This window comes from Engystomops pustulosus, chromosome 4 (assembly GCF_040894005.1).
Source record: "Engystomops pustulosus chromosome 4, aEngPut4.maternal, whole genome shotgun sequence".
NCBI classification, from domain to species: Eukaryota; Metazoa; Chordata; class Amphibia; order Anura; family Leptodactylidae; genus Engystomops; species Engystomops pustulosus.
In genome coordinates this window covers 137,243,031-137,256,013 of record NC_092414.1, presented here as the reverse complement: position 1 = coordinate 137,256,013, position 12,983 = coordinate 137,243,031, and the positions used below count along the sequence as shown (strand labels likewise).

Genomic DNA, 12,983 nt, shown 5'->3' with positions numbered 1-12,983 from the left:
CCTGATAAATATCACCAATGCTGCATATACATACAGCATATATACACACACATACAGTATATACATCTACACACATACAGCAAATACACATGTATAAACAGTATATACAGAAAATATACACACACATACATACAACTTTCACAGAATATACATATATATACACACATCTATACATACATAAATCATCATAAGTTATAGTACTTCATCTTTCTTATGTCAAGAGTCTTGTGTAGATTTTACATGAATAAGATGTCACTCATGTACAGAGCAACACACATAGAGCTAAGGTCTATTGGATGAGACTGAGCTGCACAACAAAGGGCTGAGCTCTTCCGGCCACATGACTGATCACATGATCAAGACATCACCGCAGGTCCTTCAGCTTCCTAGAATTTTCCTTTTAACCTTCTGTGGCAGGAGAGCACGAGGTTTGTGAGTGATATCTATGGGGTCTATGCTGAGGCGTCCATACATGCATCACTTTGTGCAGAGCTGTGGTGCCCGGGTCCATTAGCAGTGGCACCGCCTGCAGTGTGATGTATGACTCGTGCTGGGAGGGGAAGCTTCCCCCTGACATGTAGAATCCAGGACACTGCAATACTGCTAGGGTGAGATAGAGGGTCCTGCACTGCTCAACCATGGACCTTGGCTGGTATTTAATATTAGAAGGCATAAATGTATTGTTAAAGTCCTGCAGATTGTACCCACATTTTGCATACATCAGGTCACAAAGGCAGCAAGTTCTTGTGTGCATGTTTGCCAGCTTGTTTTATGTTACTGCAGAAGATTCAAGGAATATATTTCTCACAATACTGAAAGTAATACAATTCCCATATATTTGAGCAACGTAGAACTGTTGAACTGAACTCAGCATGCCGGTTTAATAATAATAATTCCTTGATTTACATAGCACACACAGATTGCGCAGCGCTGCACACAGCTTCCCTAATCGGTTTAGCAGATCTGAGTGAAGGTAAGTGTAATTTTCGCTACACATTTTTTTTTTTAAATGCGGCAGTTTTTCTGAATCCGTCGGGTTTTCGTTCGGCCACGCCCCCGATTTCCGTCGCGTGCATGCCGGCACCGATGCGCCACAATCCGATCACGTGCTCCAAAATCCCGGGGCAATTCAGGGGAAATCGGCGCAAATCGGAAATATTCGTGTAACACGTCGGGAAAACGTTAATCGGGCCCTTAGTAAATGACCCCCATAATGTAAAATAACCTGCACAAACATATAAATGACAGATATTTAGATAATCCTCCAGCAGCAGTGACTATCCCTAGACACTTCTTCCTCTCATATTCATTGTATTAATGAGTGATTCTGCGGGGATACTTTCTCTAGAATATAACAGAGCAGATCTCTGTGGTCACGGCATGAGTCTTATGTAGGATCTCAGGGGGATTTCCAGACTTGTTTCTACAAGGAAACTACTTTTAGCTACCGTGTTATTGACGTGTCTTCATTAACCCTCTTCTACCTACCGGTAGTTGAATTTTCATTTTGCCTTATAATAACTGCTTTACAGGTGTCTCTTCTATGGGCATTGGTCTAGGTGTTTGGATTTGTATAAATCGCATAGATGCATAATTCTAACCATGTTAAATTCTTATAATTCCTCATCTATAGGATGCTGCGGTGTATACAACATATTTGGAAGTCACCTCCATATTCTTGCCTACATCAGGGGGTTATGCATCCAGTCAGGATGACACCAAAGGACTATACAAACAAGATAAAATGGTTGGCCTCGGCAAGAGAAATCTCCACGTCTCTTCCATTACAGAATTCCCAGCAACCAGGGTCCTCAAAGCCTCCAATATCATTGCGAACAAGACTGCTTGTTAGCTTTATTATTGGAGGAACTGCCGTGGGAATCTGGCAATATCTCCGGTGGGAGAAAAGGGAGAAGAAGAAGCTGGGACGCATTGAGCAGCTCCGTACTATAGCAGTTGGTCAGGGAGACTTTAGCCTTACTGATCATAATGGCCAGCCCTGCAGTAAAAAAGACTTGAGAGGTAACTGGGTGTTGATGTACTTTGGCTTTACTCATTGTCCTGATATTTGTCCGGATGAATTGCAGAAACTGAGTTCTACAGTGTCCCAGTTGGACAAGGACCCTTCTTTGCCCCCTGTGCTGCCTGTGTTTATTTCAGTGGACCCAGAGCGTGATAATATTGCAGCACTAGCAAAGTATGTTAGCGAATTCCATCCACGTCTCAAGGGTCTGACCGGCACGGAGGAGCAGATAAAGGCGGTAGCTCAGGCATATCGTGTGTACTACAGCTTAGGACCTCGGGATGAGGATAATGATTACATTGTCGATCACACCATTATCATATATCTGCTGAATCCTGATGGACTGTTCACGGATTACTATAACAGGAGTAAAAGTGATCATGAGATAGCTGAAAGTATAAAAAGACATATGAAGACCTACAAGTCAATATTCAGCTGATAGTTTAGCACATTTTGCCACTGAACTGTAAACTTTTTCAGCTTTTCTATTTACTTGGGCCCAAGATGTTTTGGGGACATTTTACCTTGGCGATTACAATATCGTAAATCTTAACTATGATGGTGCACAAAAGATGGCAATAAAATATTATTGAAGCTGTCAGTCAGTGTATGCATTCTTTATAAGATGGTTCATGCATATAAATGTCACCCGTGGTGGCCATTGGCATAAAATTGGAAAAACTATTGAGCGTTTCCATTTTTTTCCATCAGTGTTTTCAGTGTTGGAAACTCTAAACACTATTCATATTACACTCCACATGAAACTTTAGGCTGTACTATTCAGTTTTGTGTGCTATTTTATAGGACAACACTGTACACTCTGCATATTGCTGTCATAAATAGAACGTTGTTACAATTCACTTTTGCTCTTGGCTTCATAATACTGATGCATGAACTTGTACTGTTATGTATTCCTAAGCAGATGCTACTTCTGTGCAGTGAAAAAATATAACTGATTATACACACCAAGTATCAAGTAGCTCTTAGCAAGCATGGGTGACAGATTAAGAAGTACATAGTTCAGCAGATCAGGGTATACTTATACTCTCATATATTTAAAGGATGACACAATCTCTACCTGACCCATAGAGACCTCCACCTCTCGTGTGGAACCCCAATTCGTAGTAAGCTTGGAATATTTTCTATAATCATTAATCAGTCCCACACACATCCTCCGCAAACAACCTTGTCATCTGCATAGTGACACCCACTAATTGATGGTAGTAGAAACCTTTTTCAGAAAGCAAGCCATTATCCCTTACCTAAAGGCCAGAATGTAAAAGCTGCACCCACTACAGAAAGTGGAGGCCATCAAATCTTCACCACCCAAAAAAAAAAGGAATTAGTCCTTCAGTAATTCGGTTTCCATAAGTCCACCAAGACGGCCCCCTGGAGGTTGCTTCCCCTTCCTCTGTAGGGACAGGAAATTGAGAACATTTAAGGCTCCTCCCTCAACCTCCCACCAGTGTTTTACCAAATAACTACACCAGTATAGGTTTCAACTCAATTTTATTTAGTATGTTACAGTCACACACATTATTTACAGAAGAAGATACACAAAAAGGGGGAGTGAAATATTAGGGCCGTCATGGTGGACTTATGGAAACCCACTTCGTCCCCCATGACGGCCCCCTGGTGACAAATTATCCCGTTAGGGAGGGACCACAGCCTGAATAACTTTGCGGCCGAAAGCCAAATCTCTTGATACTGCTACATTTAGTTGGTAATGGTTGACAAAGGTAGAATTTGAGCTCCAAGTAGCCGTTCTGCAAATTTCTTCAATTGATGCTGCACCTCTCTCTGCCCAAGATGTGGATACTGCTCGGGTAGAGTGAGCTTTTACTGACATAGGAACAGGAACAACTTTGAGATCATAACATTCTCTGATCATATTTGTCGATTTAGATGCTTTTCTTCCTTTGTTTTTCGGCGCTCAAAGCCGACACCTGGACTTTCAGGGTGCTGGATCGTAAACCTTTATTGAATACCTCCTGCAGGAAATGAAGAATTTGGCAAACATTAGGAGAATCTTGGTTAGGTTGGTTCTTTGCCCAAGCACAGAATCTTTTCCATATCTTTAAGTAAATAGCATGAGTTACAGGTTTCCTACTGTTTCTTAAAGTTTTTTACCTTAAAGGAGAGACCTTTCAAATTCAGGAATCAGATCCGGAATCTTGAATGAATGGATAATCCAAGGCTAGTTTTTATAGGAGTCGTTAACAAACTCTTTCTTTGGCCAAAAAGGAACCACCAGAATCACTTTGGCCGGGCTTAACAGTATTTTTTGGAGAGCCTTGCTGATTGCCGGAATCGGGGGAAACTCATAGAGAAGATCTTGTTCCCAGGTCTGGGAGAAGGCATCCAATCCCCAGGAACTTCTTTTGGGTTTAGGGAGTAGAATTTTTTGGCTTTCGAATTTGCCGTTGATGCAAAGAGATTGTCCTCAGATGAGGCCAAACTTCCATCAATCTCCTGGAAGATTTTGATGTTCAAACTCCACTCGTGAGGAAGTATTGGTGTTCTGCCGAGGTAATCTGCTATCTCGTTTTCTGAGACCTTCATATGGACATAAGAAATCAACAGTATGTTCTCCTCTTCCCAAAAAAATATTTTTTGTGAGATTGTTTGAAGCTTCTTTGACCTTGTTCTGCCCGGTCTCTTTGAATATGCAACCGTAGATGTATTGTCAAAAGATTTTTAGATGTTTCCCCTTGAGATCCTTTGTGCACGCTTCTACAGTCTTCAGGACAGCCTTCAGTTCTCTTTCGTTTGACGATGCCTGAGACATGTATAGGGTTACTAGTCCCGAATGATATCTCCCTGGCAGAAGCGCTTCCCAACCTGAAGTGCTGGCATCTGTCTGAATTTGAACTACTGGCCAAGTTACCCAGTTCACACCTTTTTGTAAGTGTTCGGGTTCCTTCCAACAATTTAAGGATTTTTTTTTACTCTTGAAGGAATCTCCAGCCATGTGTTTGGGTGATGATGATTTCTGTCCCATCTTGACAGGATCCAGGACTGCAAGGGTCTTGTGTGGTTCTGGCACTAGGTTACACTCTGGATACATGAGGTCATAGTTCCTAGTAGACTCATCGCTGTCTGAATTGAAATGAATTTCTTCTTCTGATAATCTATGATCTTTTGCAGAAGCCTGTCCGCTTTTTCCTGAGGAAGATAAGATGTCTGAGTTAAAGAATTTAAAGATACCTCCAAAAATTCTTTTATGTGGTTGGGAACAAGATCTGACTTTTCTAAGTTTATGATCCATCCCAGCTCCTGAAAAACTTCTATTGTTACTTTCTTTTGTCTTTCTAAGTGGCTTATCGAGTCTCCAACCAATAGGAAATCGTTCAGGTATGGGACCACCAGGACTTCTTCGGTCCTTTAGTATTTGACCACCTCCGCCATGATCTTGGTAAATATTCGGGGGGCTGAAGAAAGACCAAAAGGTAAGGCTGGGAATAGAAAATGAAACTCTTCCCATGAGGGTGAAATATCAACAAAAGGAAAATAGTTCTGGGAATCTGCATAAATTGGAACATGATAATATGCGTCCTTGAGATCTAATGTACACAAGAACGCATTGTGAGTTATCAATGGGGTGGCCGATTTTATTGACTCCTTTTTGAACCTGATATATGTCACCCATTTGTTCAAGTACTTTAAATGTATGATTAATCTGTAGGACCCACTTGGTTTCTTTATTAAGAAAAGATGAGAATAATGACCTGTACCTTTCTCTTCTGGTGGGACTGGACAGACCACTTCCAAGTTCAGCAGGGTAGACCCTTGCTCCCAAAGGTGTTGAGTCAGATTCCTCGAGGATTGCCTGAATAAGATAAATCGATGAGGAGGAGAAGACAAACTCTATAGAATAGCCATACTGGACAATAGAAGTCACCCACCCGTTCTTTGTCGTCGTTGCTTCTTTTCTTGCTTAGAGGAGCTGAAGATAAAGGGCTTATTTTTCCCCCTTGGGGGGGATGGCTTGCCTTTATTTTTTGGCTGGTCTCTGTTTGTCCTAAAGCCTCAAAAAAAAAAAACAGCTTCTTTTGAGCAGGTTTTGGTTCCTGAAAGCCTTTCTTTTTTTCCGCAGCTTTGTCTAGAATTTCATCAAGCTCAGACCCGAACAAGAACTCACCTGAAAAAGGAAGGCTGCATAATTTTGATTAAGAGCGGATATTCCCTGACCACTGCTTCAACTAAAGAGCCTGTCTGGTAGCATTTGAAAGAGCAGCTTCCCTTGGGGTAAAACAAATTGATTCTGCTGAGGCGTCCGCTAAAAAGGCAGTAACAGACTTCAGTAATGGTAGAGAATCCAAAATTTCTTCTCTAGGGGTACCTTCTCTGAGATGATGTTCCAATCCTCCCAACCAAGGAGACTACGGGATACTGAAGTTGCCGCAATATTTGCCTTTATTGTGGCCATAGATGATTCCCACAACTTCTTGAGTAGACAGTCCGATTTTCTATTCATCACATCCCTGAGTAGAATCTTCAAAGTGCAAGTCCGTCTTCTTCACAAATTTGGGAATTGGGATGTCCACTTTGGGTATATTATCCCATAACCTGGTCTCTTCCAGGTCAAAGAGTAAGCGGTTCTTGAAGTCTTTAGGAATGTTCAGACGTTTCTCTGGCTCTTTCCATTCATCTACAACAAGACCTTTCAGATTTTTTTAATAGTAGGAAAAACTCTGGTTTTCTTTTGTCTCAGTCTCCCAAATAATTTGTCTACCACAGACTTCTCTTCTACCTTATCTTCAATTTTCAGGAAATCTCTTAATCAGGGAGTGACCCCTATAAGAGATCTGAACTTATAGTGCTTATAAGGAAAAAAAAACAACATCACCATAAAAGGCATTTTTACTTACAGAGCCCAGGGTTAGGGATCGTGTCTCAGCCTCATCCGCCTTGATATCAAGCCCCATGGAGAGCCCCCAGAAGTGAAACTACACCACGGTCTTGAATATACTCACCTTCCGGCGTATGATGTCATCAGCTGCAGCCCATCTCCCAGGCATCGCTTGCACACGTGGATGATGTGCCGACTGCTGCAGACCCCATCAGGAGCCATATGGCAGCCAGCACGGCCCAAGGGGCATCCCAGACCCCAGGGAGCTCGGACGAGGGAGGCCTGGGGAGGATAAGCACCCCGGAAGGTACGAGACCTATCTCCCCCACCCCCCCCACCCGGAGGGGTAGAGAGGATTTTACTCTCAACCTTTACCCTGTAGGGACAGAAAAAACACTGTTGGGAGGTTGAGGGAGGAGCTTTAAATACTTTCAACTTCCTGTCCCTACAGAAGAATGGGAAGCGACCTCCAGGGGGCCGTCTTGGGGGACAAAATGGAAAATCTCTCTCAATGCTGTCAAATGCTTTTGCAGCACTGAAAGAGAAAACAGTCCTACACCCCATGTCCTCCTTTAGGGACAGCTGATTCACAAAGAGGCAGCCAATTTTAATGACTGTAGATTTTCCACAACATAAAGCCTGTCTGATTTGCATGCAAGTCCAGAGTAAATGCAAAGCAGCCTAATCGCCAAACCCTTTGGGTGATGCCGTGGACCATTTTAACCCCTTAAGGACTCAGCCATTTTGTAGCTTAAGGCTCAGCCTGATTTTTTGTTTGTTTTTTTTCTCCACATTTTGTACTTCATTTTTGTGGTAAATTTTGGCTGATAAGTTTTGCGTTTATTTACAAAAATAAAAAGGAAAAATTATGAATTTTCAAAATCATTGCGTTTTCATGCAGATAGATTTACCACCTAAATAAGTTTCTGAATAACATTGCCCATATGTCTACTTTACATTTTCATAATTTTTGAAATGTCTGGATAATTTATTTTGATGTCACGCGGCTTACAAATTGAATATCGTTTTTCCGGATTTTCAGAATTGACTATTTTGGGGATAAATACAGTTTTGAAATTTTACATTTTTAGCATCAAAACTCCCTATATAACCAACCCATTTTCAAATCTGCACCCCTCAAGGTATCAGAAACAGCTTTTACGAAGATTGTTAACCCCTTGAGATCTTCATAGTAATTGAATCAAAATGGAGGTGAAATTTAGAATGGTCAAATTGTGCCGGTTATATGTTCATTTAGCCCTAAAATTTACACATTCCCAAAAGATAAAAAGAGAAAACCCACCATACAATTTGTTCTATAATTTCTCCCGAGTACAGAGACCCCCCACATTTGGGCGTTACTTGTTTTATGAGCGCACAGCGAGGTGCAGAAGGGCAGGAGGGACCTGCAGCTGCCAGGATTTTAGTTTCCTCATTGGCCCCTTTTGTAGGCTATAAAATTTTTGCTTTTTCGTTATTGGGGCCATGTGAGGGCATTTTTTTTGCAGGACGAGATGCTTTTTCCAGTGTTACCATTTTGGGGTTGGCATCCCCCATTGTTGAAAATTTAGGAACTTCTTTTTGAGGGCAGGAGTAGAAAAGCATCAATTCTGTACTGGATTTTTTTTTTTTTTGGTGTTCACCGTTTAGCCTAATAATCATTTTATCTTTATTTTACAGGTCGATACGACTACGGGGATACCATACATGAATATATTTTCTTATGTTTTACTAAATTTGTCAAATAAAACCCTAATGTAGGGAAAAATCTATCATTTTTGTATTGCCGTCTTCCAAGTGCCATAACATTGTTACTTTTTTGGCTACGGAGCTGGTTCATGGCTTGTTTTTTGCGGGACATGTTGTACTTTGCACCAGTATCATTCTGGAGTACATGTTTTTTTGATCACTTTTTATAGCATTTTTTGTGGGATTATAACATTTTTTTTTATGGCATTTTTCGTGCGGGTTCAATAATTCTTATTTGTTATTCTACGGGTTGTTACGAAACGGTGATACTATATATGTGGGGTTTGTGTTATGATTTTGACTTTTTTTTTTACTTTTTCCACCATGGTACATGGTGATTGCTTGTTCATGATAATACTCTGCAGTACTGATGTATTGCAGGGTATTAGCAGTGTCAGGCTATGCACATGCATATGATGTCATAGACGCCATCTTACAGGCAGTGCTTTTGCAGGCAACACTGGGGTCCAGATCGGACCCCATAGATGCCACAGCAACGATCGGTGCCCCCCAAAAACGGTTGGGGGGGGGCGCGATCGTGGGGGAAAGACCCCCCAGAGGCATGTTAGATGCCACGGTCGCGCTTACCGCAGCATTTAATGGGGTAAGCACCCGTGATCGGAGGTGTTACACTGGGGTGCCGGCTATTAGTTACAGTCAGCACCCCATGTTTTCCAATGCCGGTTCGGCTCAGATCTTGAGCTGAACCGGCATCGGCCCTGCATCCGATATATATCGGACGCTGAGCGCTAAGTCACTGTACTCAGCGTCTGATATATCGGACGCAGAGCGGGAAGGGGTTAAAGCATTTAAAAAGTCCATTTAAAAACGCACACGTTTTTGAACGTTTACCATTCATTTAGCCGATTTGAACCTGTTTATCTTAATTTCTGAAAACGCATGCTTTAAAACTGTTCAAAACCTTGACAAGTGGCATCGCCCTTAGGGACACTCTGCATTCAGGCTTCCGTTTTGCAGTTCCATTAACGAATGACCACTGAAAATGTTTATATCCTAATGTATTCCACAAACTTTTATCGGTGCCCACTAGCATTGGTTTTTACTTTTTCCATTAGGTAGTGGATAGTTGGACAAAAACTTATTTTTTTTCAGTCTCCTGTCATCCATTGTTTTCTATGGATGACAGATGGTCTTGATTTGTATCAGCTTGTACCATCAGGTGATCCGTGTGTGTTTTTTTTTTTTTTATACTGAGCATGCTCAGAATTTACATTCCAGGGTTTCAATGCCACAGCAGAGAGAAAATTTTTTTTTTTATAACATATCTACTAAAGCAAGGGTGGGCAATTTTTCCATGGGGCCACATACCGAATTGAAGTGGTTTTAGAGGGCTGGACTAATATACTTGACTCATAACCCAGCCAAAAGGAAATAGCAAAAACGTATAGCATATCATGCACCAATCGCATATACTTGGACAAAAGATGCTTATCTCCCAATGGAACTATAAACCAAAATACAAAAAACAGGGGAATACCAACAAAGTTCAATATAAAATGGGGGCCCAACTCCTTGCTTGTGCGCTGCTCCGTTCCATGCTGTGGCGGCTAAGTACCATATTTACTCGAGTATAAGCAGAGTTTTTCAGCACAAAAATGGTGCTGAAAAAAGACTAACATGGCTTATACTCAAGTCTATAAAAATAAATAAATAAATAACACTGTACTCACCTTTCCGACGCCCCCTGGTCCCCCCGCTTGTTGAAAACCGCAGTGAAGGTGCGCATGCGCAGTTTGCTGCGTGGCACATCGAGCAGCGAACTGCAGACGCCAGGATGTACAGCTCACCACACAGGCGCAATGTTTCCTGTGCGGTGAGCCGATGTCAAGGAGGGGGGGATGTGGGAGGGGCAATAATTAATTACCAGCGGGGGGCGAGTGGAGACTTATGTAAATGAGCAAGGAAGCTCATATTCTGGGGATATTACACGACCAGAGGGGAGCGCAGATGCCATTCTGTTATGAAATGTAATCTGCAGTGCCTATTGTGACCTGACACCAGTGAAATTCTGCCTTCTGGGGACAGGTTCCCTTTAAGCAAGTCCAAAACCTCCACCTACCTCTAAGGGCAGACATACAACATTCAGTTTACACCTGCTATTTTCCCTATGCTATTCATCCTATCATCATACTGAAGACACATTGCTCTTATTAAATACCCAAAAAGTTTGTCAAGGGTGTCCAACAGTTGCAAGAACTGCAACTGAAGGGATTATAACGCCTCAGGTGTTTCTCCCCTTTGTCTGCATTGTCCCTGGTATAACCAACATGGGGGAGTGATCAGTTGCTTCCTGGTGGGTATTCCACAGTGTGTATGCACAGCAGAAACGCAAGTGCTCTAACATTGTGTTACCAAAATGCAAATGTTAATGCAACATTCACACATGCATGTGCAAAATGCAATGTTGATGTAATAAGGCAAATGTCCTCTCCTCAGCAGTTATATTGAATTTTATACTCGATACAAACACCACATCTGAACGCCGTGAAGCATGTACTATGCTAGTGATGGCCAACCTATGACACGCGTGTCAGTGCTGACACGCATAGCCATTTTCAGTGACACGCGGCACCAGGAGAGTTAAGTTTCATCCTCGGCTCCTACACGGCCAGGTGCAGTAGCCAGGAGGCTGAGAGATTGTCCAGCACATTGTAATAAATAGATGATGTGGAAAATCCCCATATACTGCCATACTATAGTACATGGTAGGATCAATCACACAACACAGGATTAAATTACCCTAGAAGTTAAATAATTGTACATATTTGTTATTTAAACTATAAATATCACAAAACTATGTTTTTTTGTCAAGGTGACACACCACCCGAGTTATGCTCGTTTTTTTGGCGAATTTTGACACACCAAGCTCAAAAGGTTGCCCATCACTGTACTATGCCCTGGCCAGATTTCAGACCAAATGCAATGCTTAAGATAGGACTCTGAGCATTATAGCAGCATTGTCTTAGATGTGATTAATCTTTATTGATTGCTGCTTTTCTAGTTTTTGGTCAAGAAAGATTATTAATTAAAGCCACAACTTTTGGAAATGGAGGGAAAAAAAAAACACAGGGTACATTTATATGCTTTAGCCCTTATTCTATCAACTTTATTTTCTATTCCCTAGCATCAGAGGGGGCGTGACCTGTTCGGCCAGCCACTCCCATCTACTCCTTCCCACAACCAATGCCTCTTCTCAGTAGGGCATGTGACCATGGTGACATCAAAGGTCCATTAGCCTTCAAACACTAGCAAACTACCCCATGCATATGTCTGATCACATTAAATCACAGCAGCCTCCATGGACCTCTACTCCTCCCCATCCTCCATAGAATTCTACTTCTCAACATCCTTTATGGGGGCTGTTGTGATTTCATGTGACCAAATACATCTGTGACTACCTCATGTATGTAACAGGGCCTTAGATTAATTCATGTGACCAGGATGACAAAGTGCTCAATCATGTAACAAAGCTCTTCACACAGAATATCATAACCTGTCAGTCAACCAGGAACAAGGATGCAGAGCAATGCAAGTAAAAACCTATATGCAAATCACCTAATGGAATCATGCATTCTGAGTTTACAAACTGATTTTTGTAACATTGTAGCCATGGAAAGGAACCATTTAGGGATAAAGGCAATGCTTTTAACGAAGTCTTTATTTTGTATGGGTTAATTTGCATAACAGGCTCTCTTTAAGAGAACAAATCTGGTCTGAAAATTTCTATAGGTATTAGAACTTTGGGACCCAAATTGTTAAGGTTTACCTTAAGCTTTATCAGCAGAGTTTTGTGTGTATGGGGGCCCTTCTGGCAACCTCAGGTGTTAAAGAACAGTTGGCTTATAACTACCTGTGCCATTTCAACAGCACATCCCGGTGAAGAGCTCAAGATCGGACTAGCCCATGTTACCACGGAAATGCATGAAGACATGAGCCATAGGATTGAGTTTATTTTTGAGAAGCGAGTTTGGGGAGAGGATAGGTTGATGACTGGAGTATGAAATCAAGGAGGATCCCAAAAACTGGTACCCGATAAGTGTCAGAGTAGAGTGCTTTTGGCTGTGTCCACTGTAGTTACGATGCAGGTTCACCAAGACAACTGGAGGTCCTCATCCTAATGTATATGAAACTGTACTGCATCTCAGATATTTGTCAGAATATCTACCAAGGGCCATATTGTAACATTAGCCTGTATGGGGAGTTACATCACATTTTCGGCTCAGCTGCCATAACCCACAAATGTGACTGGCAATGTCTTATTGAGGGAGCCCATTTCTGCCATACCAATCTAGTTACATTGAACCATGTCTCTTTAACCATTGCCAGATCACGCTGTTG

At 41.9% G+C, this 12,983-nt stretch overlaps 1 protein-coding gene across 4 annotated transcripts; it reads left to right on the top strand.

The window, feature by feature from the left end:
• Window positions 1–291: 291 nt before the first annotated feature.
• SCO2 (synthesis of cytochrome C oxidase 2) lies at window positions 292–2,624 on the top strand. Of its 4 annotated transcripts, none has more exons than XM_072147605.1 (2): window positions 292–428; window positions 1,634–2,624. In XM_072147605.1, the coding sequence occupies exon 2, from the start codon at window positions 1,635–1,637 to the stop codon at window positions 2,460–2,462; it is 828 nt and encodes a 275-aa protein (XP_072003706.1). In that variant the 5' UTR covers window positions 292–428; window position 1,634; the 3' UTR covers window positions 2,463–2,624. The 4 variants fall into 4 exon arrangements, with proteins under 4 accessions (XP_072003706.1, XP_072003703.1, XP_072003704.1 ...); XM_072147602.1 differs by lacking the exon at window positions 292–428 and adding an exon at window positions 435–608; XM_072147603.1 differs by lacking the exon at window positions 292–428 and adding an exon at window positions 564–652.
• Window positions 2,625–12,983: the final 10,359 nt, after the last annotated feature.

What these genes read in the sequence shown, in the direction of transcription:
- SCO2 (XM_072147602.1), top strand. Translation starts at nt 541, where the DNA reads ATGACTCGTGCTGGGAGGGGAAGCTTCCCCCTGACATGTAGAATCCAG. An exon ending in GACACTGCAATACTGCTAGG is followed by an intron (nt 609 to 1,633) that starts GTGAGATAGAGG and finishes CCTCATCTATAG; the next exon opens with GATGCTGCGGTGTATACAAC.